The sequence below is a fragment of the Zingiber officinale genome, chromosome 7B, assembly GCF_018446385.1.
Source record: "Zingiber officinale cultivar Zhangliang chromosome 7B, Zo_v1.1, whole genome shotgun sequence".
Lineage (NCBI taxonomy): Eukaryota > Viridiplantae > Streptophyta > Magnoliopsida > Zingiberales > Zingiberaceae > Zingiber > Zingiber officinale.
This window is the reverse complement of record NC_055999.1, coordinates 70,158,780-70,185,418: the sequence shown is the minus strand read 5'-3', so window position 1 is coordinate 70,185,418 and position 26,639 is coordinate 70,158,780. Positions and strand designations below refer to the sequence as shown.

Below are 26,639 nucleotides of genomic sequence, written 5' to 3'. Positions count from 1 at the left end.
ATAGATTACTTCGGCAATTTATAAATACGAAGTAATATATGATAATAAACTTCGATAATAAATTTAATGAAGTCAATTTTATTTTAGACTTCATAGATTAAAAATAGTGGGCTCACTACTAATTTTTATTAATATTTTACTTCCTATTATATATTTGATGAAGTAATAAGTCTTAAAATAAAATCATATGTTTACATACTGAAGTAATAAGTCTAAACCTATTAAAACATTTTTCTATTTATTAATAAATTAATAAATTTATTGTTTTTAAATTATTCATTTGGTAAAACCCTATTAACTTGAGGGGGGGTTTGTTTCCAATATCTTACGTAGTAGTTAATAGATGCTATTAACCTAAGGATTCGCCACCGCCAACTCCTTTTCCCCTCTCTTCTCCGCCGCCCAACCGAAACCCTCGCCGACTTCCCCTTCCCTCTTCTCTCTATCTCCGCCGCACGCGAACGAGGGCATCACCGACCTTGGGGACCCGATCTAGCGCCAGTTCACGCCGGCGAACTCTCTGGGGGTGTCGCGGTCGGACGTGGAGGACTCCAACTAGCTTATCGGCGGCACAAAACACTTGGGCAAGAGCCTCCATCGGTAGAATGAGGACGGAAGCGACAAGGGAAAGGCAAGTACTCATTTATGTGGGCATAGCTTCCATGAGGTAGGAGTAGGCAGCTAGGAGAGGTCATTATGATTGCCGACGATGCCTGTATGAGTTGTGAATCGATTCTTTCTATGTGGTTCCCATTTTTCTCTATGAATCATTCCGGATTTCCTCTAAGGTTTTGGGCGTTGTGATTGTAGTTGCTTTTGGTATGGTTCTTTGGACGATTTGAGCTCTGGACCGAGTACTAGGCGGTTTCAGATAGATTTGATGATGTGTTGCTCTTTCCTTTCTCCTCTGAAGATTTTGGTCAGATTGTTGGTGTTCTCGGATTTGATCAGGGATGTTTTTACGTATAGCTTCAGAATGTTGGACTATTTTGATGGTGCGGATTTCAATTGGTGTTGTTCTGTAGTTGAATTGCCATGAATCTGGTGTGGATGTAATTCCTTGTAGTTCGGTCTCTTCCTGTGAGTTTCAAAGAAGTGTTTCTTCATCAAGGTGCTTTTCGGATTCGTTGACAGATTTGGTTTCATAGGTTGATTTTGATGATGTTATTCTTCTGCTCCATGAGGGATTCCGGGTTGTGGTCAGATTGGGTAGTTGTGTATGCCTTGATCACAGTTGTTTTGCTCTTCCATGTCATATGAAATTGTTGGATTGATTTAGAAGGTCTGCCCGATTTGTTGTAGTTCTATTTCAAGCCTAGATGTTGTTGCTACTCCATGTCTTATGAAGTTGCTGGATTTTCCTTAGCAAATTTGAGTTTGATTTCTAAAGCTGAGTTGATTCCCATGTGTTGCTGGAAATTCAAACCAGATTTGGAGTTGTCGATTCGATTTTCTCCTTGAAGTCGTGATGGTACTGCTGGATTGAATTTTGATGAGTTTTTATTTTCTTTGATAAGCTTGAAACTCTAGACAGAATTAGGTAAGTTGAGATTTGATTTCTATGTTGAGTTTGGTTCTTCAAGATAACTTTAAAATTATGGATAGATTTGGGTGTAATTATTGAAGCTAAGATGTTCATTCTAAGCTGCAGGAATTTTGGGTTTGAGTTGGAGTTTTGATTCGGTTTTCTGCTTAATATGGAGATGGTATTCCTTTTGCGGTATAGATTCATATAATAGGATTCATGTTTCCATGCTAGTTCAGCTGATGTACTAAATTCTTCGCTGATGCAACTTGAGTCCTAGCCAACATAACAAGAGGAAGACATATTCTTCGTCACTTATTTGAATTGCAGATTAACTTAACCTCGACACCTCTTTAAATTTATCAGAAAATCAATTGATTAATCTTACTATTTTTGGAATCTACCACTAGCTAGACCAAGTACCCCATCTATCTCATATATTTATCTCTTGCATAATCTTGTCATATCATTATTACCAATCAAGATAAAATACAATATTTCTAATTTTCTTGATAGACAAATTGAATTTCCATGCATTTTACATTTTGAGTTGCATGTAGTATTTTTTAACTTTTATTTATTTACTTTAATATCTTCAAATTTTAACCTATTTGTTTCGGGATTTTTCTAGATTGAAATGAATAAATCCTGGATATACTTGGATAGAAGGTCCAAATAGTATGAGGAGGGTGTGGAACAGTTCATTAGAGATTGTTTACAGAATCCGAATATTGACCCCTGACAACCCCCTCAACCAGGTATATTTGCAGAGAAATGTTTTCTAAATTTTCCATGCCCAACATTTTACACAGTTGATTTAGGTATTGAACTATACAGTATGTTTTAATGTTCTTAACAAGAGTACAGTTTTTATAAACTAGGCTCATAAAGATCTAGATTAATCAATAATCAAACTTGACCTTATAATTGACACCAGTAAGGTTTTTTTTTGTAAGTCTGGTTGTATACTTCAATGCAGATGATATGCAGCCTTGAACTTAAGCTCATACAGCTGTGAAAGCATTAGTGAAATGATCCAACATGGCTTTCTTTCATGACATGATGTTTAATCATGATTAGGATGGTTTACAATCATTCTATTATTGCTGAAATAGGAAATATTGTTGGATTGTAATGCACTAATGCAGGAAGAAAAATCCTTTTGCATATAAGAAAGGCAGTATTTTAATATTAGAATAACATTGTCATGTGATGTAAATATTAAAGAGTCATAGTGATATGATATTGTAGGTTTTTTCACCTACTTTACTTCTATCGAGACCAAATATGTTTTCAGGAATCACAATGTATGATTATAGGAATGAGAACGAAGATAATGTAAGTTGATTTATGAGTATTGTAGTGTTTTAATTTCTACGACACTAGAAGTCAGTGATTCCAGTTGACCTTAGCTGTTTCTTCCTATTATTTCCTGTAATTAAGTCTTAATTTCTAGTGTTAATCTATGCTTGAGATTTTAGATTACGTTTTTCAGTATTTCCTTTTTTTTCTCTTACATCCTGCTATGGAATCAATGCCTAAGCTTCAAAATTTAGTTTCCAGAATTAATAGAAGTGGTTTATCAAATATGATTAACATGAAGTGCTTCAAGATTATTTCCATAATTAATCTTTTGCTTTCAAGACTATTTCAACATTTTAGTATTTTTTTGGTCTCGATTCACATAATGGTGTTAATTTTTCGCTTTACAGATTATTTCCATACTTAATTCAAGAATATAATGATGTAGGTTATTCATGAAAAGCAAGAAGAACGGATAATGCATTATAAATATCATCATCAACTGTCTCGCAAGGGTTACATCGGTTTGGAGGCTGAATTGGTAAACTTGGGAACATTTTATTTGTCATTTTCAAGAAATTACTTAATATTATTTAACTAATCAATTTTGGAATTGTAGAGGGAGAAAATATTAATTGCTGAAAATGAGGAAGTCTTGGATTACTTAATAAATATCAATTTTGTCATTAAGTCATTAATATTACTTACTGACGGTATGTATTGTGACTATGTATTTAGACATCAATTAATAATTCTTATTATTTAGATTATGACTTATTGATGGCATTTTCAATTTGATTAGAGTAATCTAAAATAAAAAGGTGGTGTTGAATGTGGATATTGTGTAATGCGGTACATGAAAGAGATAGTCTTGGATGAATATCACCAATTGGAGATGAAGGTGAATTTCTTCTTTATAAAATATCTTCTTTATGAAATATTGAATCATTTTACATTGACTCTCAAATTTCTGTTTATGTTTCAGTTTGCAACATCAAAAAACAAACAGTATTACAATCAATCTCAGTATGATGAAGCCAGAAGTGAATGGAGCGAATTCGTCTACTTCTATATAGGTGCTTAAGTGTAGGCTGTGATATAAATTTTGGATTTATTTAGAGATTTATGGATACAAAACTTTTGGGTCATGGTTAAACATGTCTTTTATGAATACACTTTTGGATTGTATTTGATACATATTTATGATATATTTATTAAATTTTGATTATGAAAAATATTGTGTTGGAGTAACATATTATCATATACTCTTTTGGTCAATTAAAATTGTATTGTAGTAAAATATTGTCAATTACTTCGACAATATAAATAAATAATGGAGTAATACAACACAAAAGACTACAATAAATTTAAATAGTGGCGTAGTTAAAGAAACTATTTACTTCACTACTGGTCAAATTTGGAAAGTAGTTCGTATAAATTACTTCGCTACATTTGAATTTATTTGTTGTAGTAAAATATGCTCTATTACTTCTATACTACGATGAAGTAATACAATAATAAATACTTCGACTAAGTCAAATTATATGGAAGTAAAATAAAATATTTACTGCGCCAAAATTCAAAAACTATGAAGTCGTATACATATTTTACTTCGTCAAACAATGTAACCTTTGAAGTAATATATCATCAATTACTTCGGTATTTTTACTGGTCTTGATGAAGTAATAAAGCTTTTTTACTTTGAAAACGGTTCAATTTTGAACCGATTTTGAACCGGTGATAGACTTCGGTAACGTGTGGTGAAGTAAAAAATTTACCCTTTTACTTCACGTGCGTCTACTTCGGTAATTAACTACCTATTACTTCGGATAATATCCGAAGTCTATTGCTGATTTTCACATAGTGTACATTCTGAACTTAGTACCTTCTAAATCAGTTTCTTCTACTCCCACAGAATTGTGGAATGGGCGAAAGCCCAGTCTAAGACATATTCGGATTATGAGTCCGACATACGTGCCAAACCAGATCGATAAGTTAGAATCTCGCATGTAAGTTCGCGTGTTTGTGGGGTATCCCAAAGGAACGAAAGGTGATTTATTTTATAGTCCTAAAGACCAGAAGGTCATTGTTAGCACCAATGCCCAGTTTTTAGAAGAAGATTATATAATGGATCACAAGGCCAATAGCAAAGTTATTTTAGAAGAACTTAGAGAGGGCACGTCTACTTCAGTACCAACAGTACAAGATGAAGTACCACAAGAGACTGCAACACGTGTCACACATGATACACAACCATAGACAGTGCCTCGTCATAGTGGGAGGGTTGTAAGGCAGCCTGAAAGATTCATGTCTTTTGGAGAGTCTTCGGACTTGATCCCGGGTAAACATGAACCTGATTCCCGAACATATGACGAAGCACTCCAAAATATAGATGCAGCATCTTGGCAAAAGGCAATAAATTCTGAAATAGAGTCTATGTACTCTAATAAGGTCTGGGAGTCAGAGAACCACCGATGGTATAAAAGTCTGGATGCAAGTGGATCTACAAAGGAAAAGAGGGAAGATGGAAGGTAGAAACCTTCAAAGCTTGGCTTGTTGCGAAAGGTACACTCGGAAAGAGAAGGAATCGATTATGAGGAGACCTTTTCACCGGTAGCTACGCTTAAGTCTATCCGATACTCTTATCCATTCGCTCATATGGATTATGAGATTTGGCAAATGGATGTCAAGATCGCTTTCCTTAATGGAAGTCTCAAGAGAACATCCATAAGGCAACCGGAAGGGTTCATTGAAAAGGCAAAGAGCATCTAGTGTGCAAGCTCAATCGGTCCATTTATGGATGAAGCAAGCTTCAAGGTCTTGGAACATTCTTTAATGAAGTAATCCAATATTATGGATTTATTCAATGTCCGGATGAGTCTTGTGTATACAAGAAGTGTAACGGAAACGTGGTGGTATTTCTTGTACTATACGTAGATGATATTTTGTTAATCGCAACAATGTCAAGGTATTATCGGACGAAGGGTATGGTTGTCCAAACAATTTGATATGAAGGACTTAGGAGATTGTGCACACATTCTTGGGATCAAAGTGATAAGGGATCGCAAGAAAAGAATGTTGGTCTGTCCCAAGCTTCATATATAGATACAATCCTTGCTCGTTTTAGCATGCAAGATTCCAAGAAAGGTTTCTTACCTTTAGGCATAGGTTTATCTAAAGAGATGTCTCCAAAGACATCAAAAGAGATAGAGGACATGAAAGCGCCTTATGCTTCATCCAGAGAAGCCTAATGTATGCAATGCTATTACGAGACCCGATATCTGCTTTTACCGTAGGCATGGTTAGCAGATATCGAGTAACCCAGGACATTGGACTGCAGGAAAGCATATATTAAAGTACCGAGAAGGACTAGAGATTATATGCTAATTTACCAAGCGTATGATTTTCTCCCGGGTTACACGATTTAGATTTCAATCGATAGGGACAACAAGAAGTCTACATCAAGCATGTGTTTACTTGGGAGGTGGTGCATTGCATGGAGGAGTGTTAAGCAAATGCGTTTGGACTCAACCATGGAAGTCGAGTACTCGAGGCGCTAAAGAAGCGATGGCTCGGGAACTTTCTAATGAACTTAGATGTGATTCCTGTTGTGTGTGATTATATACTCTTTTATGCATGTTTTACGCACATTTACATACTTTGAGCATGCTTGATCTGCATTTTTATACTTCCACCTTTCCTTTAGCATATTTACTCTTTGGTTCGGAGATATGCTTTTGTGCATTTTCCATACGTGAGTCAAATGGTGAAGATTACGCCCCGAAAAGCTGGAAGGAATCAAGGAGAGAGCATCGCACTGTACCACACACGGCCATGTAGTTTTAACAGAAGGAAGAGGACACGGCCGTGAATCTCACACCACCGTGTCCCGATTGAAGAAATTAGAGCAGATGCCTTACATGGTCAGTAGATCTACACCACGCAGAGGTTTCCAGAGGCTGGCAGTGGTGGCCGTGCACCACACTACTGCAGTAGCATTTCCAGAGAAGGGTCCCGCGAGTCACACTGCAGCCTTGGCAGAAGGAACCGATACGGCCGTGAATCTCACACTACCGTGTCACTGGGACGCGCCCGATTTCCTCCTCTATTTAAACCCTCCTTCATGAATTGAAAGGGGATCTCTTCCCCTTTGGGAGAAGGCAAGATTTGGTGGTATCCTCCCATTCTTGGGAGGATTTCTGGGCGATTCGAGGGGTGTTCTTGATGATTTTGACTCCGGAGCGAGGATTGGATCCGAAGACAAGGCTTCTTCGTAGATAAGTTTTCTCTTTCCCCCTTTTCTTGGTTTCTTGGATTGGGGATTTAAGAAATGCTTGTAATCTTTATTTCTTCGGGTATTCTTCCTCGATTCATGGAGTAGATCTTGTATTCTAGGATTAAGGGAGTATTTGTATGATGGATTGATGTAATCTCTTATGGATTTGCCAATTTCTTGTTTCAATGACATTGTCTTGCTTGTATCAATTAGATCTTGAATGATTAATGGTGATTTGTGCTTAATTCTCATTCTTGATTGATTGTTTGGATTTCTTGTGGACTTTGTAAAGATAAACTCTCACTCGATCATCCGAGGGATCCACGTGACAGGTGCAAGCCCGTGTAAGGACGTTTGAGAGATAATCTTGAAGAGGAAATAGGAATATTCAAGAGAGTAGGATGGATTTTGTGATTAGTTTCTTGTATCTTGATAGATTAATAAGTTGTGGGCTTCTATGTTGATATCCGAGGAAGGCATAGTAATAGGTGCGCTTCTGTGTAAGGACAACGTAGGTTCACGTCTAATTGATCATATTTAGATACATTTCTCAGTCCTTAGCCGGTTATCTATTGCAAGAGAGAACCGGCAACTTTCTACAAGTGTTTGTCAATTGAGGGATAAGAATTGGTGAACCATTTACATTCAAGAAATCTTACAAAGAAACCGAAACTCCTAGAATCTCCCCTTATCATAACCCAAAACACTAAACTCTTGTTTGTTGATCTTTAATATTAGATTTGTTTACCTTCACTTTGCATTTGAAACAATTGGATAGTTATTTAGCTAATTCACATTGAGGCATTTCTAGTGCTTATTCCAGTCCCTGTGGATACGATAATCTTTTATATTACTTGCGACATTTCCGTACACTTGCGGAGCATAACACTGGTTTGCCCAAAATCATCACAATTTATTGTGATAATAGCGGTGCAGTTGCAAACTCGAAGGAACCACGAGCCCATAAGGCAAGTAAACATATAGAGCGCAAGTACCACCTGATACGAGATATTGTGAAGCGAGGAGAAGTTGTCATCGCCAAGATTGCATCAGCAGATAACCTGGCAGATCCTTTCACTAAGGCCCATCCGGCAAAAGCTTTTGATCGGCATGTGGAGGGAATGAGAATCAGATGTATGGTAGAAGATATGGCAGCTTAGTCATTAGTATAAGTGGGAGATTGTTGGAGTGTATACTGAAAGCCTAAGCTTTTGTAAACATTTATTTTGAATAAAGAATCACATTTGGTCAAATTATCTGCATTTGTTTGTAGTTGTTCAATTAATTTATATTGTAGATAACATAGTATGTGGTGTCACATACAGAAGATGATGTTATCAGTACCTTATAAATTATAAACAGTAGCTCACGACCAAAATGGAAAGGAACAAACCATTGGAAGGTCGTAGTGTAATTAGGAATTAGTTTATCTTAACTATATAATTACACTAGTACACTTAGAGTGTATTGAGTAGGACCATTAGAGGTCATTTCTTTTATACTAACTTTATAAAGGAACAAAGACCTCAGTTATTATGGAAGTGTGTGCTCTTAATCCTAATATAATAACAAGCACATATATTTGATATTTATTTCTTTAATTTAGCAATGGGTGAGATTTAGTTCGATAAATCAATAAGCCTGATAAGTTGGGAAATGATATCACTTATAGTGTGTGTGTCACGCCCCGGAGGAGTCCCTGTTCGAAGAAATTTCGGCAGCATCTCCCTTGTACGACGGACAATCTGAAACTTTCTACAATCACTATATACCTCAGCCACATGCGGCTGGAATAAAAACAATAATAAAACAATCACCACGCAGTTAATAGTAAACAAATAGAACAGTAATACGATGACTCGAAAACAACCCTACTCAACTACACTCGTAAAGCTCAAATCCGATTTTTCCTACTCCACTACACTCATAAAACACAAATCCGACAAACTCACCTCTTCTGCCGTCCAGGCAGGCATGGAGTAAAACCTATCCAAATCATACCAAAATCCATCAACGATAAGAATCCATACAAGATCCATAAGTAAAACATTACAAGACCAAAACATAGTCTAATAGAGAAAACTAAAATAATGACTCGTGATCAGCAGAGGACTAGCACTACGTGCAATAGGGACTAGCGACTGGAACTGCCTCCTGACAGCATCAACCTGAAAATAACAACGGAGGCGGGGGTGAGTCCAACGCTCAGCGGGTAACAACTGATATGCATAATAAAGTAAATAACAGACAACACTAATCATGCGTACAGTCTCCTGAATACGAGAAGAATAAATGCAATTGAAACAAAAACAGGAGAAAACTGTACTAACCATGACCAAGGTATAAAGGTAACAGGGTCGTCAAACCGAGGGTGTCATAATCCTGTATGCATGTCAATCATATGCATCCATATAAATGCAGCAAGTAAATGCAGCAAACACAAACAATAAATGCATCATGCATATGATGCCAATGACATGGTCACCCCTGACGCCAATCAGCCATCTCACACACAATGGTGAGTCCGAGTGGGTAGAGCTATGACAACCGTGCACTCTGACATCACTGCCCTTGATGAGTGACCGAGTGGACGGGATGCTGTCGGAGTACACACATACTCCTACCCCAAAATAATAAATGGGGGAGCGCAATGCTCTTATCTCCCGGTACACGATGACGGGGAGGACTCTCTGTCGGCTACCACGCTGAGTCACACTACCCATGAGCGGACCAACGGAGCCAAACAAAGTCCAACTGTCTGCCGGCTACAACGCTACTACGCTACTACACTAAACCAACAGAGCCAAACAGAGCGGAACTGTCTGCCGGCTACCACGCTGAGTCACCAGACCAACGGAGCCAAACAGCAGAACTGTCACACACCTGTCTGATATACCACTAACCCATGAGTGGTGGTGTGTACAGATACATGTAACTGGCGATGTGCTCAACAATAATGGAGCAGATAATCGCACAGCATGCAATCATGCAAGATAATGCATGACACTAAACATGGCAATATCACGAATAGCATAGCATGCTCCATACATAAATATAAAATGTGTACTACAAGATAATGAATCAAATGGAAGGTACACAAACAGATAAGGTATCAAATAAACCCTAGGTCCTGAACATAATGTATCATGTGGTTGGGTCACTACCTAAAGCATGTATGATCAGGTAAATAATAACATGCAGTGCATAACAAGTAAACAAGCAAACATGTAACAGATCATGTAGTGACCAACCGAAACAAATGGATAACACAACTATTGCTATATGTTAAACACATTATTATGCATATCAAAAGACATAAGTCAAAGTACCCGCCTCCAATAGGAAAAGTCCAATCGGTCCAAATCCGACGTCGAGATACTCGTCTCGTGTCAAAGTCCTTAAATAACTGTTCTTGTTAACTCTGTTCACGAATCCAACTTCACAGAAACAGCTATATCTCTAATATGGCAGCAGGGCAGTAATGCTACTCACTGAATATGCCATTCTCCATACATCCTTCTCCAGTGGCTACAACATCCCAAATTTAATCTCGCACAAAGAAAGGAAGTGATGAATCAAATTGATCAGGAGGTGATGCTCACCATAGCTGACGGCTAACTCTTTGGGGTGGTCACAACCAGCACAAAGGGTGAATCTGATGCAAGCAAAGGGATGTCGGCTCAGAGTAAAGCTACGGCGCAGTGGTCACAATGGCGGTGAGAGGTCCTAGGGTAGAGGGGAAAACCCAAGAGCACCGGTAGGGGAGGAGAATAATAGGAGAAAGGACTCGGCCAGCAGCCGTGCGGGTGGAGGCTGAGATCTCTGCGGCGACGAGGCAACAGCAGAGGCAAGGAAATGGCGTCGGCTGGCTAAGGCACGGTGACGACGCTGGTTTCCAGTGACCGGCGGTGTCTCGTGAGCGCAAGGAGGAGTCGGCCACTCGACGCAAGAGGGAAGAGAGCAGCGTCGGCTGTGGCTAGGGCAGTGACGAGAGGAGGAAGAGAAGAGATCGGGAGAGGCGGGAACCGCTTGTGCGGTTAGGGCACGAGAGGCTTCGACGAGGATGAAGAGTCGGGCACACGACGTCGAAGAAGAAGGAAAAATGCACGACACAGTAACGGGAGAAAACAAATAAGAAAAAGGAAATAGAAAATAAATAAATAAGACTTTTCCTCGTTAAAACGGGGTAACCTAAACAGGTTTTTCCTGGGTCCCATTTTTATCCCCGTAAACTCGTTCATACGGTCTCCGAAAAATTCCAGAAAAATTTCTAAAAATTCCGGAAAATTCCCTTATCTTTATTCGCCATTTTTCGGTATTTTACATTCTCCTCCACTAATAAAAATTTGGTCCCCAAATTTCGTTATCTACCATCAGCAAATACTAACAACAGACAGAAAGTATAAATGCTGAACGGTAAATTAATCCATATACCTCAAGTGAAAAGATGGGGACATCGAGCTCGGATCATATCCTCGAGCTCCAAAGAAGCCTCCTCGTCCGTATGGTACTACCATCCGACTTTAACAAGCCGGATAGTCTTGTTCCACAACTAACGCTCCTTCCGTTCCAGAATCCGTACCAGAATCTCCTCATAAGTTACGTCAGGCTGAACTGGAACTGAGATACCTGTCAGCACATGCATCGTATCGGATAGGTATCTCCTCAACATAGACACGTAGAACACATCGTACACGCCTACCAAGGACAGTGGTAGTGCTAGCCAATAAGCTACCGCTCCAATCCTCTCCAAGATCTGGAAAGGTCCAATGTATCGCGGAGCTGGCTTACCTCTAAGGCCAATCTCTTCACCCCTTTCGTGGGTGAAACTCGCAGAAATACTTGGTCGCAAATGGAGAACTCTAAGAGTCTCCGATTCCGGTCAGCATAACACTTCTGGCAGTCCTGTGCCTCTGACACTCTCCGTCTAATAGTACGGACCAACTCTGCCTCATGCTAAGCTCTATGAGGTCCCAACAATTGGGCCTCTCCAACCTCATCCTAGAGGGTGGGTGTCCGACAAGGCCTACCATACAACGCTTCAAACGGTGCCATCTGGATAGCCAAATGCAAACCGTTGTTGTAGGCGAATTCTACCAATGGCAAATGGTCCTCCCAACTGCCTCCAAAATCCAATACACAAGACTTCAGCAAGTCCTCTAGAGTCTGAATGGTCTGCTGTGACTATCCATCTGTCTGAGGATGGAAAGCTGTACTGAAACAGAGCTACGTGCTCAAGGCCTGCTGCAGACTCTGTCAAAAATGAGACGTGAACCGGGGGTCTCTATCCGAAATAATAGTCAACGGGACACCAAGTGATCCGATGATCTCCCGGCAAAACAGATCTACCAATCGATCCAGGAAATCTGTCCTCCGAATAGCTAAAAAGTGCGCGGATTTGGTTAATTGATCAACGATTACCCAAATTGCGTCATGGTCTTGTCATGTCCTCGACAAACTCACCGCAAAGTCCATAGTAATATGTTCTCATTTCCACTCAGGAATAGAAATCTGCTGAAGTAAGCCGACAAATCTCTAATGCTCGGCCTTCACTTGCTGACAAACAAGACATCTAGCTACAAAATCTGCGATGTCTTCCTTCATGTCGTTCCACCAATAGAAACACCTCAAATCTTGGTACATACGGGTACCGCCTGGGTGGACAGCAAATCATGAGCGATGAGCCTCCGGAAGTAACTCCTATAAGATCGAATGAGACTGAAGTACGCATAATCTACCTCGGAAGTGTATAACACCCTCATCGTCTCGCGTGAACTCGGTCTGCTGCACGAAAGCTATCTGGCTGCCAATAAACTGTAAATACTGATCAGCAGCCTAGGGCTCTCTGCTCCTCGTCCTGATCGACGACTGAGCAACCATGGTAACCAGAGTACCCTACTCTGTCTGTCCCTACTCCTCAAGGTCTAACTCAAAGAAACCCTGAACCAAGTCTGTAACTGAAACTCGGTGGCAAGCTAAAGTCCCTCAGGACTTCTTGCTGAGTGCATCGGCAACCACATTAGCTTTCTCCGGGTGGTAGCTAATGGTGCAATCGTAATCCTTCAGGAACTTCATCCATCTCCTCTGTCGAAGTTTAAGTTTCCTTCTGAGTGAACAGATATTTGAGACTCTTATGGTCAGTGAGAATCTCAAATGTAACGCCATATAAATAATGTCGCCAAATCTTCATGGCAAAAATAATGGCGACTAGCTCCAGATCATGTACAGGGTAGTTCTTCTCCTGCTCCTTCAACCGACGAGAAGCATAGGAGACTACTCTATCGTGATGCATTAGAACAGCGCTCAAACCTTGAATAGATGCGTCGGTGTAGAGGACATATCCTTCCTCTCCTGAAGGTAAAACCAAAAACTAAAGCCGACACTAATCTCCGCTTTAGCTCCTGGAAGCTGGTCTTGCAATCCTCTGTCCAAGTGAACTTCACGCCTTTCCTGGTCAGGCGTGTAAGTAGCATAGTAATCCGTGAGAAACCCTCAACGTATCTCCGGAAATATCGAGCCAAACAAAGGAAGTTGCGTGCCTCCTCTATAGACTCCGTCTACTCCCAACGGTAACAACCTCGATCTCCTGTGGAACCATGGTATACTCTACTGGTGACCGTGTGTCTCAAACATCTCATAAAAGACAACCAAGATACGCACTACTGATCTTCACATATAGGCGTTTCAGTCAAAACATCTCTAGAACTATGCGAAGATAGTGTACGTGATACACCTCAGATCAGGAATAAAACACCACGTCGTCAATAACGATAACGAATTCTGATCCAATATCCTATGGATACCCAAATCATCGAGTCCATGAAAACATCTAAGGCTTCCCAAACCCTAATGGTAAAATCATGACCCATAATGTCCGTATCACAGACATTTCTAACCATAAGATCCCTGACAATAAGTCTGAAATATAATCACCAACAATACAAATCACCAAAGAATAGATCCACCAGTGTGAGAGCAACGCTCCATCACAAGAAATACCACATATGTGGGAGCAACACTCTACCACAAACAATCCGTAACATGTGGGAGCAACGCTCCACCACAACAATCCAAAATATGTAAGAGCAACGCTCTCTCACAAACCAACAATAATATGTGGGAGCTCCGCTCCACCACAAACGATCCATAAATGTCCAAGGCACCTAACTATCCAACTAGAGGCTGCACGAGATCACTCAACCACATATCACTGTGGGCAGCCAAAGGTATAACAACCTAGTAAGCAAATCAAATCCATAGTCAACTCTATCATCATCCTAGTGGATCGGTCACCCACTAATAGGAGAATTATTTGACAGGGTAATACAACCAAAGACATAATGATAAACACTCAACATAGGTAGAATCGTCATGATGCTACCAACAATACACCTGGCACACGTGCACACACAACATAGGTATGATCGACATAATCATCCAATTAGTACACAAAACACACTCATAGCACAGGTATAATTCAATGTGATACCTCCAACAATACCTACCGAACCCGTGCGCATATATCAACATAGGTATAATCGACAATACACCTCAAACAACCTCACATGGCATACATACACCTATGCCAAGAGTATAATCAACGTAATACTTCCAACAAAGCCATAATAGACACGAGTGTACACACAGAACAAACATAATCAACAAGATACCTCGAATATTACACCGAACACATCTGCACATATCACAACTCAGATTAAATTAATAAGATACCTCGAATAAAACACTCAAATACATGTGCACATTTCACAACATAGATTTAATCGACGAAATACCTCCAATAAACAATCAGACATGTATGCCTAACCACTCGGGTATAATCTACTAGAAACCCACAATAATCATAACTGGACAAGTATACACCACATAGATATACCTAATCAGCATATTTAATCCAATCAACCTGACATTCCCTATTTTACCTTCTATGTTATCCAAATCCGACACAATACTCAACCATTTTCATCCAGCCTTGACATTGATGGAAAATTGATTACATTTAACACTTCAATCAAATTTATATCCTCAATATCTGAAACCATTACTAATCATTCATATAGAGTTATATGATCAAAAATTTTGTCAGGATTCACAAACCAATCCAATCATAATCAACCGGATATCATGTTCCATACATGTATCCACTCAGCAGACCCAGAAAAATTTTCAACTATGACAACCAAAGGCAGCACAACAAAAATCCTACCAGTTCATTGATCCATAATCCATACAAAACTATCCGAAGGGATCCATCTTTATAGACACTAGAGCAAGTAACAACTTGACCCCCAAATAAATTGTCAAATAACTAAATCAGTTCATGGGTCAATTCAACACTAATTACATCAACTCAAACTTGAAAATGACAGCCCACATAATATCATATGTATAAATGTGTACGGCCCAAAAGAAAAAGTCAGAATTCAAGATCATCAAGACAGTCTCATTTTTATCCTCAAAAATATCAGCCCACATAATATCAAATGAATAAATCTCTACTCCCCATAAGAGCAAGTTAGCATTCAAAATATCAAATCATTATTTATCCACATAGTCCAATATCAGAGGAAGCAAATATCAATCTTATCATCCTGTTAACTAACCACAACTAACCAGATTTATTAAAATCTCATAGGCACACTCAACCGTAAACTCTCTAGCACCCGATTTATAATCTAATCACCAACTATAATCATCAAACCTGTGAATATCCTACATGACACTCACTATGACACCATCAACGACAACCCAAATAATAGATCATCAAAATAGTTATCCAATAATAGATCATCAAAACAAATATCTAGTAATAGATCAACAGACAACCACATAACATTTACTCTCATAAATCATTAGAAATCAGCACATCACAATATCTGATCTCACAATATCCCTCAACCTCAAACCATTCTCAACAATGATCAAACATGATAACTCCCCAATGACCAATTTTCATCGTATCGGGTACCCTAATATCCAAAAGATATGAGTATAAAAACTCTACTGGCTAAGTCAACAGGAATATGTAGGTATCATCCATTACCCAGTTAACAATAGCAGAGGCTGGTACGTGCCTCTATCTCCTACTAGTAGTAACAGAAGCTAAAACTACTGATGATATGATATGAAAAATCACCAGAGACTATAATCCTTGATCTCTATTAAGGTCAACCATGCTCAATGGCTAACCTATCACATGTAATATGTGTTACAACAACCAAACAAGTATTAAATAAAGAATGCTAAAACATGTCATAAACTATAAAATTAAACATCATACCTAATTGCTGTTTGGAGATGTTCCGTCGCTGTCCAGTCCCCAAATTGACCTCGGAATTCCGAACATGAAAATCACCGAAAATCCATATTAATCCGAAACGAAAGTCCAAAACATATACATAATGGAAAATCTGTGCAACCAAAATAACTACCCAGTTTGACTCGCAAACTTGGGCTAGCAAAATATATCCAGAATACTAAAAGTAGGAATCACACCCTGCTCTGATACCAATAAATTGGTATCAGATAAATCTCGAAAATCCAACACACGAAAACTAAACAAGTATCGCCAAACTTTGGCGCACTGATACCATATAAATTGGTATCAGGTTATCCCAAATATCCAAAATACGAAAACAACGATGGTAAAACTTAGCTCTGATACCAAATAAATTGTCACGCCCCGGAGGAGTCCCTGTTCGAAGAAATTTCGGCAGCATCTCCCTTGTACGGCGGACAATCTGAAACTTTCTACAATCACTATATACCTCAGCCACATGCGGCTGGAATAAAAACAATAATAAAATAATCACCACGCAGTTAATAGTAAACAAATAGAACAGTAATACGATGACTCGAAAACAACCCTACTCAACTACACTCATAAAGCTCAAATCCGATTTTTCCTACTCCACTACACTCATAAAACACAAATCCGACAAACTCACCTCTTCTGCCGTCCAGGCAGGCATGGAGTAAAACCTATCCAAATCATACCAAAATCCATCAACGATAAGAATCCATACAAGATCCATAAGTAAAACATTACAAGACCAAAACATAGTCTGATAGAGAAAACTAAAATAATGACTCGTGATCAGCAGAGGACTAGCACTACGTGCAATAGGGACTAGTGACTGGAACTGCCTCCTGACAGTATCAACCTGAAAATAACAACGGAGGCGGGGGTGAGTCCAACGCTCAGCGGGTAACAACTGATATGCATAATAAAGTAAATAACAGACAACACTAATCATGCGTACAGTCTCCTGAATACGAGAAGAATAAATGCAACTGAAACAAAAACAGGAGAAAATTGTACTAACCAGGACCAAGGTATAAAGGTAACAGGGTCGTCAAACCGAGGGTGTCATAATCCTGTATGCATGCCAATCATATGCATCCATATAAATGCAGCAAGTAAATGCAGCAAACACAAACAATAAATGCATCATGCATATGATGCCAATGACATGGTCACCCCTGACGCCAATCAGCCATCTCACACACAATGGTGAGTCCGAGTGGGTAGAGCTGTGACAACCGTGCACTCTGACATCACTGCCCCTGATGAGTGACCGAGTGGACAGGATGCTGTCGGAGTACACACATACTCCTACCCCAAAATAATAAATGGGAGAGCGCAATGCTCTTATCTCCCGGTACACGATGACGGGGAGGACTCTCTGTCGGCTACCACGCTGAGTCACACTACCCATGAGCGGACCAACGGAGCCAAACAAAGTCCAACTGTCTGCCGGCTACAACGCTACTACACTAAACCAACGGAGCCAAACAGAGCGGAACTGTCTGCCGGCTACCACGCTGAGTCACCAGACCAACGGAGCCAAACAGCAGAACTGCCACACACCTGTCTGATATACTGTAGGACCGTTGGATTCGATAGAGGGGGGTGAATATCGATTCGAAAAAAATGAGTATAAACGCAGCGGAAAAATAAAAAGACACAGATGTTTTTACTTCGTTCGGAGCCTGTGACGACTCCTACTCGAAGGTCCGTGGTCCTTGACCACTTTCGTTGGGCAATCACTAGCAAGTCGAAATATAATTACAGAATGAGTACAGGAAATGCTAATGACAATAAGGCAATACCGACAAAGAAAATTAAATAAAAACCGGAGGAGCACTTTTGTCGGAGCGTTGTTGACGTCGCACTTGAACGTCGAGCAGCAAGACCAGCAGTAGAAGAGTTCTCAGTGAAAATTGATTGTGCTGAAGCTTCTTTTATATGCTGTTCCAGGCGCCTGGATCCCTTCCGGGCGCCTGGAATGTGACGTAGCTGCACAAACCATGATGCTCCACGTGGCGACGACTCGGCTGGATAGAATTCGCCTTCCGGGCGCCCGGATCCCTTCCGGGCGCCCGGATCCCCTCCGGGCGCCCGGACCACCTTGTTTCAGAAAACTCCCTTTTCCTGCAAAACAAAGTTAGTCCGAGGCAAATATGTATCCTGTAAAACAGATTGTTAGCACAGTTAAGGTTTAACAGATGGATAAAAAAGAGTATGACTTAGATTCCGTCTTTTCGAGACCGGAATCTAGTCACGATCTCGACTTAGACATCCGAAATGGATCTAAGCCGGATCGACGCCTAATGTCCCCTTTCCGGGAACGCGTCCTCACGGTCACTCCCTCCAGTGACTTACCTCACTTACCGCCAGACGTCCGGCCACCCGACCCGTCTGACTTCGCCAAGAGTCCGGCCACCCGACCGCTGACTTCTCGCCACTATCCGGCCACCGTCGACCTAGCGGACTTCTCGCCAAGCGTCCGGCCACCCGACCCGCTGACTTCTTGCCGACATCCGGCCACCCGTCGACCTAGCCGACTTCTCGCCAAGCGTCCGGTCAGCCCGTCGACCCGCTTGGACTTCTTGCCAGACATCCGGTCAGCCCGTCGACCTGTCTGGACTTCTCCTGCACACTCGATCAAAGTGTCAGACAACAACAAGACTAACTTAACCTATTTGTCATTCATCAAAATCTGGGTTAAATCGTCAGTGCTAACCGCACCAACAATCTCCCCCTTTTTGATGGAATGACAACCTGATTAAGTTAGTGAAAACATATGCAAGAAACATCATGCATTTATATGGTTTTAAAGTTAGTTTGTGTTTTCAAATTGGTTTAGCTAACTTAACCACCTAACCCTCCTCCCCCTTTGGCATTCATCAAAAATAAGCAAAGGTAAACAATTATAGTGTTGAGTTACTGCAAAAACGTAATCAGATTTTGTAATATACTTTGATTTATTTAACACCAAGAAAATAGCCAAATTGACTTGGGGGAGACAAGTTAAATTTTGAAAAGTATAAAGTTAATCAAGTTTCATAAGTGTGTAAAGATTTTCAAATCAAGTTTTCAAATTTACTTTGCAAGTTTAAATAACATTTACTTTTCAACAAGGTAAATTTTTAACTTCAATTTTAAAAAATAAAAAATTTAGCAAGTAAGAATAATTTTTCAATTTTTTTTTTTTTTTTTTGCCAAAATAAAGTTTTAAGGCTAATTTGATAAAAGCTAAGTTTGGAAAGTTGAATTTTCAAGCATATGTTACAAAACTGAATAAGTTTAACTTTGCAATATTCATCTTTTAAAATCAGGTTTAAAAATTAGGTGGGATTTAAACTTAGTTAAATTTAACTTTTTGAAAACTGGTGTTTTAAAAATAAGTTAGTTTTAACATAGATGTAAAAAAACTTTTTCAAACACACATTAATTTCTCCCCCTGAACTTGATCTTTAACCAATTGCCTAACCAATTAGGTACTAACTAACTATCGAAGATAGTAGCTTTACTTGGTTAGTCGATTAAGTTAATTATAACCACCGGTTTCGACTGATGATGAACTTTAACTGATTAATATCTGAATTGTATTTAACGTCCGGACTTATGCCGATGCAATCAAATAAGCATCTTAAGTCCGCATAATGATCTCACCCCTTTCTATGTTTGTTAAACACAAGCAAGGTAAACCTAAGGTGTTGGTGAGATGCTCAACAATTAGTCCTATGGGTACATGCTTTCTAAGGATTCAAGAACTAGTCTAAGGCCAAAACTATTTTTGAAAATCTAAAAATGGAAAGTTTTGAAAACAAACAAGTTTAGCCTATAATTTGATAAAACCTATTTTGAAAGTATTTTTTGAAAGATCCTAGTCTATTGAGCACATCCCTAATTTTCGTCGTAAGTTGCTAAATTCACTTTCAGGGAGTGGTTTTGTGAAAATGTCAGCTAAATTTGATTTGGACTCAATGTACTTGAGTTCAATATCGCCTTTAGTAACATGATCCCTGATGAAGTGGTGTCTAATTTCAATATGTTTGGTTCTTGAATGATGCACAGGATTCTTGGTTAAGTTAATTGAACTTATATTATCAATTAATACTTTTACATTTGTGATATTTAAGTTGAAATCTTTTAGAGTATGCATCATCCATAATAATTGTGCAACACATTCTCCTATAGCTATGTATTCTGACTCAGTTGTAGACAGAGCAACACAATGTTGCTTTCTACTAAACCAGCTAACAAGTGATGAACCTAATAATTGGCATCCACCACTTGTGCTTTTGCGGTCTAATTTACATCCAACATAATCTGAGTCAGAATACCCTATTAGTTCAAAATTATTTGTCCTAGGATACCAGATTCCTACATTTGTTGTTCCTTTAAGATATCTAAAATTCTTTTAACTTGTGTCAAATGGGATTCCTTAGCACAAGTTTGGTATCTAGCACACATACTAACCGCAAATAAAATATCGTGTCGACTTGCAGTTAAGTATAGTAGGCTACCTATGGCACTTCTATAATGTTTTAAATCAATTGGTTTTCCATTTGGGTCACTATCTAAGATTGTGTTTACTGCCATGGGTTTTTATTTCTTTTGTATTTTCCATTCCGAATTTTTAAGTAATTCTTTGGTGTATTTATGTTGAGAAATATAGTTTCCTTCATTTGTCTGTTTGATTTGTAATCCTAAGAAATAGGTTAGTTTTCCCACTAAGCTCATTTCAAATTCTTTTTCCATTAGATTAATAAATTCTTCTAAAAATTCTGAATTTGTTGAGCCAAATATTATGTCATCCACGTATATTTGTGCAATAAATATGTTTGTATTTAATGATTTAACAAACAAGGTTGGGTCAATTTGACCTTGTTTGAATCCTTTAGATGTTAGGTAAGATGTTAGCCTCTCATACCACGCCCTGGGTGCTTGTTTAAGTCCATATAGGGCTTTCTTTAATTTAAACACATAATCAGGGTGTTCTAGACTTTCAAACCCAGGAGGTTGACCTACATAAACTTCTTCTTTGATTAGTCCATTAAGAAAGGCAGACTTAACATCCATTTGGTATAGTTTGAATCCCTTATGGGCTGCATAACTTAGTAACATTCTAATGGATTCTAATCTGGCTACTGGGGCATATGTTTCGTCATAGTCAAGTCCTTCAACTTGACTAAATCCTTTGGCAACCAGCCTAGCCTTATTTCTAGTAATTTCCCCAGTTTCACTTAGTTTGTTTCTGAATACCCATTTTGTTTCTATTATTTTCTTATTCTTAGGTGGTGGGACTAGGTCCCAGACCTCATTACGCTCAAATTGGGCTAGTTCTTCTTGCATGGCTATAATCCAATCTGGGTCTAGTAGGGATTCTTCCACAGTTCTGGGTTCAATTTTTGAAATTAATGAAATTTGACTTAGGTTTCTAAAAGATGATTTGGTTTGAACTCTTAAGTCTGGGTCACCAATTATTTGATCAGTTGGATGGTTTGGGTTTACCCTTATTGTTTTAGGAGGTTGATTTTCTTGATGTTGTTCCTCGTCTTCATGACTTAGAGTTTGGTTGGTTTCTGGAACAAACTCGGTTGGTTGTGTAGGTTATATGTCTTGTGTAGTTTCTTTAAATTTTACATTAGTAGTTTCTTCAATTTTTAAGGTAACCTTATTATAAATTCTGTAGCCTCTACTATTTAAGGAATATCCTAAAAAAATTCCATTTTCAATTTTAGAGGTGAATTTTCCTAAGTGTTCTCTTGTATTTAAGATAAAAACTGGGCACCCAAATACCTTAAAGTATTTTATGTTTGGTTGTTTATTATAGAACATTTCGAAGAAGGTTTTGTTATTAGTTTTGTTTATTGTTGTTCTGTTCTGTACATAGCAGGCTGTACTAACGGCTTCTGCCCAAAAGTATTTAGGTAGGTTATACTCATTTAACATTGTCCTAGAAGCTTCAAGTAAGGTTCTATTTTTTCTTTCTACAATTTCATTTTGTTGGGGGGTTTTAGGACATGAGAACTCATGATGGTAACCATTTTCTAGACAAAACTGTTAAAGTTGTGATTTTTAAACTCTCCCCCATTGTCACTCCTAATTCTTTTAATTTTAATATCTTTTTCGTTTTCAATCTGTTTGCAAAAATTTGTAAAAATTTCAAAAGTTTCATCTTTATGTTTTAAGAATTTTACCCAAGTAAACCTAGAATAATCGTCTATAATTACTAAACAATATAAGTTTCCATTTATGGATTTGACTCCATGGGAGTCAAACAGGTCTAAATGTAGAAGTTCTAAGATTGAGTTAGTTTGTGGTTGATTTGTTTGTTTGTGGGTTGATTTAGTTTGTTTGCCATGCATTACATATGGTTGAATCTAAGTTAGGTAACTTTGGTAAGCCTTTTACAAGTTCATTTAGTTTACTTATATTTCTAAAGTTGGTGTGAGACATCCTCCTATGCCATAACCAAGTTTCTTCTTTTTGTGTTAAATAACACTTAATGGAAGAAATGGTTAAGTTGATGACATAGATGTTGTCTTTTCTAAAACCTTTTAGGCTTATGGTAGGATTATCTAGATGTTTGATTAAACATTCTGTAGATAGAAATTTGACCTTATACCTAGTATCACACAATTGACTTATACTTAGAAGATTATATTTAAAGTTTTCAACAAGTAAGACATTTGTAATTATAAAGTCTAATTTTAACTCAATATTACCTATACCAATTACCTTGAGTTTGCCGTTGTTTCCAAAGGCAACTGTTCCTAGGCTTTTGTAAGTGAGTTGAGTGAACTTGGTGTGATCTCCAGTCATATGTTTGGAGCAACCACTGTCCAAAATCCACTTAGTTTCCTACAGTAAGTAGGATTTAAAGTTAGTCTTTTGAGCATGCATTATTTAAGTTTAAAATTAGCTTTAAGTTTAAAGTTTTGAAAAATAATTTTTAAGTTTAAAAATCTTGAAAATAATTTTTAAGTTAAAAATTTTGAAATTAATTTTTAAGTTTAAAATTAAAATTTTGAAATTAATTTTTTAAGTTTAAAATTAGAATTTTGAAATTAATTTTTAAGTTTAGAATTAGAATTTTGAAATTAATTTTTAAGTTTAAAATTAAAATTTTGAAATTAATTTTTAAGTTTAAAATTAAAATTTTGAAATTAATTTTTAAGTTTAAAATTAAAATTTTGAAATTAATTTTTTAAGTGTAAAATTAAAATTTTGAAAATAATTTTTAAGTTTAAAATTAAAATTTTGAAAATAATAATTTTTAAGTTTAAAATTAAAATTTTGAAATTAATTTTTAAGTTTAAAATTAGAATTTTGAAATTAATTTTTAAGTTTAAAATTAAAATTTTGAAAAATAATTTTTAAGTTTAAAATTAAAATTTTGAAATTAATTTTTAAGTTTAAAATTAAAATTTTGAAATTAATTTTTTTAATTTAAAATTAAAATTTTGAAAATAATTTTTAAGTTTAAAATTAAAATTTTGAAATTAATTTTTTAAGTTTAAAATTAAAATTTTGAAATTAATTTTTTTTTTTTAAGTTTAAAATTAAAATTTTGAAATTAATTTTTAAGTTTAAAATTAGAATTTTGAAATTAATTTTTAAGTTTAAAATTAGAATTTAATTTTTAAGTTTAAAATTAAAATTTTGAAATTAATTTTTAAGTCTTAAAATTAAAACTTTATTCATCTCACCCGATCTATATTTTCAATCAGGGAATCCTATGATTTCGTGAGATGAAATTGGATTTTTAATTAAGGAGTTTTGGTTTAACGTGTGTTAGATTCAGATTTAGTTTTGGTTTCCACAAATAGGCATTTTTCGGATAAACTTCTAAGCTTGGTGAGTCACATGGACATCATTAGAAGTAACCAACCTTTCGAGGTTTTTCGAATAGTCCTATCCACGGAACTTAGAACTAAATCTTGGTCTAACTGGTTAGGATTCATTTAAGGGTAGCTTCGGTCAGTTCCACTTGGCCAAATGCACCAGATCGAAGCCATATCTTTCTAGACATGCGATGCCCAAGCTTCCCTAACGTAATATCATCCAAAAATTTCACTAGTACCATGATTCAAGTTAAACTTGGTCTCTTTTTAACTAATCCTAATTACCCTGCCGGGTTAATTTGTTTTGGGTTACCCTGTCGGGTAGGTTAGTTTTGGAGGTGCCAGCTATTCTGGAGCCTCCCCCTGAATTATTGGCCATTAATTTAGATTTTGGTTTTAGGCTTGTGTCGATTCTTTTTATAGTTATAGTTAACTTGGTGATAATTTTGTTGATTTTTAAACTGTTTAGATTTTGAATTTGATTTAGGTTTGTATTTTGAATTTTGGTTTGGTTTATACACTTTTATATAATGTATTTTTTCTTTAGATATATAATATTGATTAAGTCCTACTTGCGTCGTCAGACATGCTTTCGGAACCCAAGCTAAATTGGTTGACTTGTATTGGGTTATTAATGATTTGAAGGTTTTATTTGAATTTGACTTATATCCTAGTCCGGTTTTATTATAACATGCTTTTTGATTATTTAGGATTAGGTCTAAATTTTTTGATCTTGTTGTGAATTTTTCTAACATCTCCTTTAAATTGTTTATTTCATTTTTTAATAATAAATTCTCCTCCTCAAGTGTTAGATCTTGAGTTGGATTCGAATTTTTTAATTGTTCCTTGAGGTTCTGATTTTCCTCAAGAAGTAATTTGTTCTCATTTTCTACTTTGGTTAATTTACTATTTAAACAAGAAATGATTCTAAAAAATTTTTTGATTAAATTAAAATATACCTCATTCGAGCCTCGAAACGAGTACGGACTCGTGGCTTGTTTGGGTTCGGACCCGCCTTCATCTTCCGACTCATTTTCAGTTTCGGCATCGCGGTGGCTCGATGTTTCGCTCTTCTTCCTCCGATTCGTCCGAGGAGTCGTCCCACGTTGCTTTAAGTGCTTTCTTTTTGGTTGGCTTTGGTTTGTCGAACTTCATTTTGGACATTCGCTCTTGTAATGTCCCTTTTGTTGCATCGTAGCAAGTCACGCTTTTGTTCGAGGAGAGCTGATCTTTTGAAGGTCCTTTTGAAGCTCCTCTTTCTCCGGTGAACATTTTCTTACCAAGTTCACGGTGTTCTTCGTCTCTGAGTCTTGGTCGATTCTTCAAATTCAAGCTTGCTTTTCTTTTCTTTGGAGGAACCTGCAAATAGAGCTATACCTTTCTCGACTCCAGCATTAGTTTGTTCGTGTAATTCTAATTCATAGAAAAGCTCATCTAATTTTAATTTAGAAAGATTCTTAGAAATTTTGTAGGCATCCACTATTGATGCCCACAAACTATTACGTGGAAAGGCGTTTAATGCGTACCTTATCAAGTCTCTATTCTCCATCTGGTGGCCTATCGCATGAAGTCCGTTGAGGATGTCCTTGATCCTCGCGTGGAGTTGATTCGTTGTTTCTCCTTCCTGTATTTTTATATTAAAAATTTTATTTAAAAGCAGGTCTCGTTTTGTTACCTTAGCGTCGCTTGTTCCCATAGTTCTTTAGCGTTTGTGTGTGGACCGACTCTGTTTAGCTCTCTCTTGTTAGTCCGCACTGTAGAGTGTTGATCGCTTTGTTTTCTGTTGACGCCTTCTTCTTCAAGTCAGCTGTCCATTCTTCAGGATCCAGTATATTTCCGGAGGTGTCTGCCGGAATTTTGTAAGGTCTCGTAATGCTCATCCACTGGTCAAAGTCGGTTTTGAGGTAGACCTCCATGCGCTTCTTCCAGTATGGAAAGTCGTCCCCGTTGAAGAGTGGAGGTCGTACTGTGTTGAATCCTTCTTGTTGAGACATTCTGTGCACAGGTAAATAACCAAAAAATATCCCAAGACTTGGTCTTGGATTAGTAGTGCGGGAAGAGAAAAATAGGAAAAATAAATCTAGATTCGTGTTGCACTAATATAAATTGATTAAGTTAACGAAACACCAGTTTTAAAATTAAAAAAAAACAAAAGAAAATTCACCCCTTGTCTGATTGGTGGTTGCACCAAATCAGAGCGGTACCTGCTCTGATACCACTTGTAGGACCGTTAGATTCGATAGAGGGGGGGTGAATATCGATTCGAAAAAAACGAGTATAAACGCAGCGGAAAAATAAAAAGACACAGATGTTTTTACTTCGTTCGGAGCCTGTGACGACTCCTACTCGAAGGCCCGTGGTCCTTGACCACTTTCGTTG

The 26,639-nt window shown here is 37.7% G+C and overlaps 1 protein-coding gene across 4 annotated transcripts in view; it reads left to right on the top strand.

Moving 5' to 3' along the window:
• The first annotated feature begins 2,160 nt into the window (after positions 1-2,160).
• LOC122005956 (probable LRR receptor-like serine/threonine-protein kinase PAM74) overlaps positions 2,161-26,639 on the top strand; it is a 32,243-nt gene continuing 7,764 nt past the window's right edge. For 3 of the 4 annotated variants that reach the window (XM_042561217.1, XM_042561216.1, XM_042561214.1), the window contains exons 1-5: positions 2,161-2,283; positions 3,276-3,368; positions 3,447-3,540; positions 3,630-3,728; positions 3,813-3,903. In XM_042561217.1, coding sequence (XP_042417151.1) covers positions 3,675-3,728; positions 3,813-3,903 — 145 coding nt within the window. In that variant the 5' untranslated portion in view covers positions 2,161-2,283; positions 3,276-3,368; positions 3,447-3,540; positions 3,630-3,674. The remainder of the gene's footprint in view (positions 2,284-3,275; positions 3,369-3,446; positions 3,541-3,629; positions 3,729-3,812; positions 3,904-26,639) is intronic. The other variant, XM_042561218.1, reaches the window with a different exon arrangement.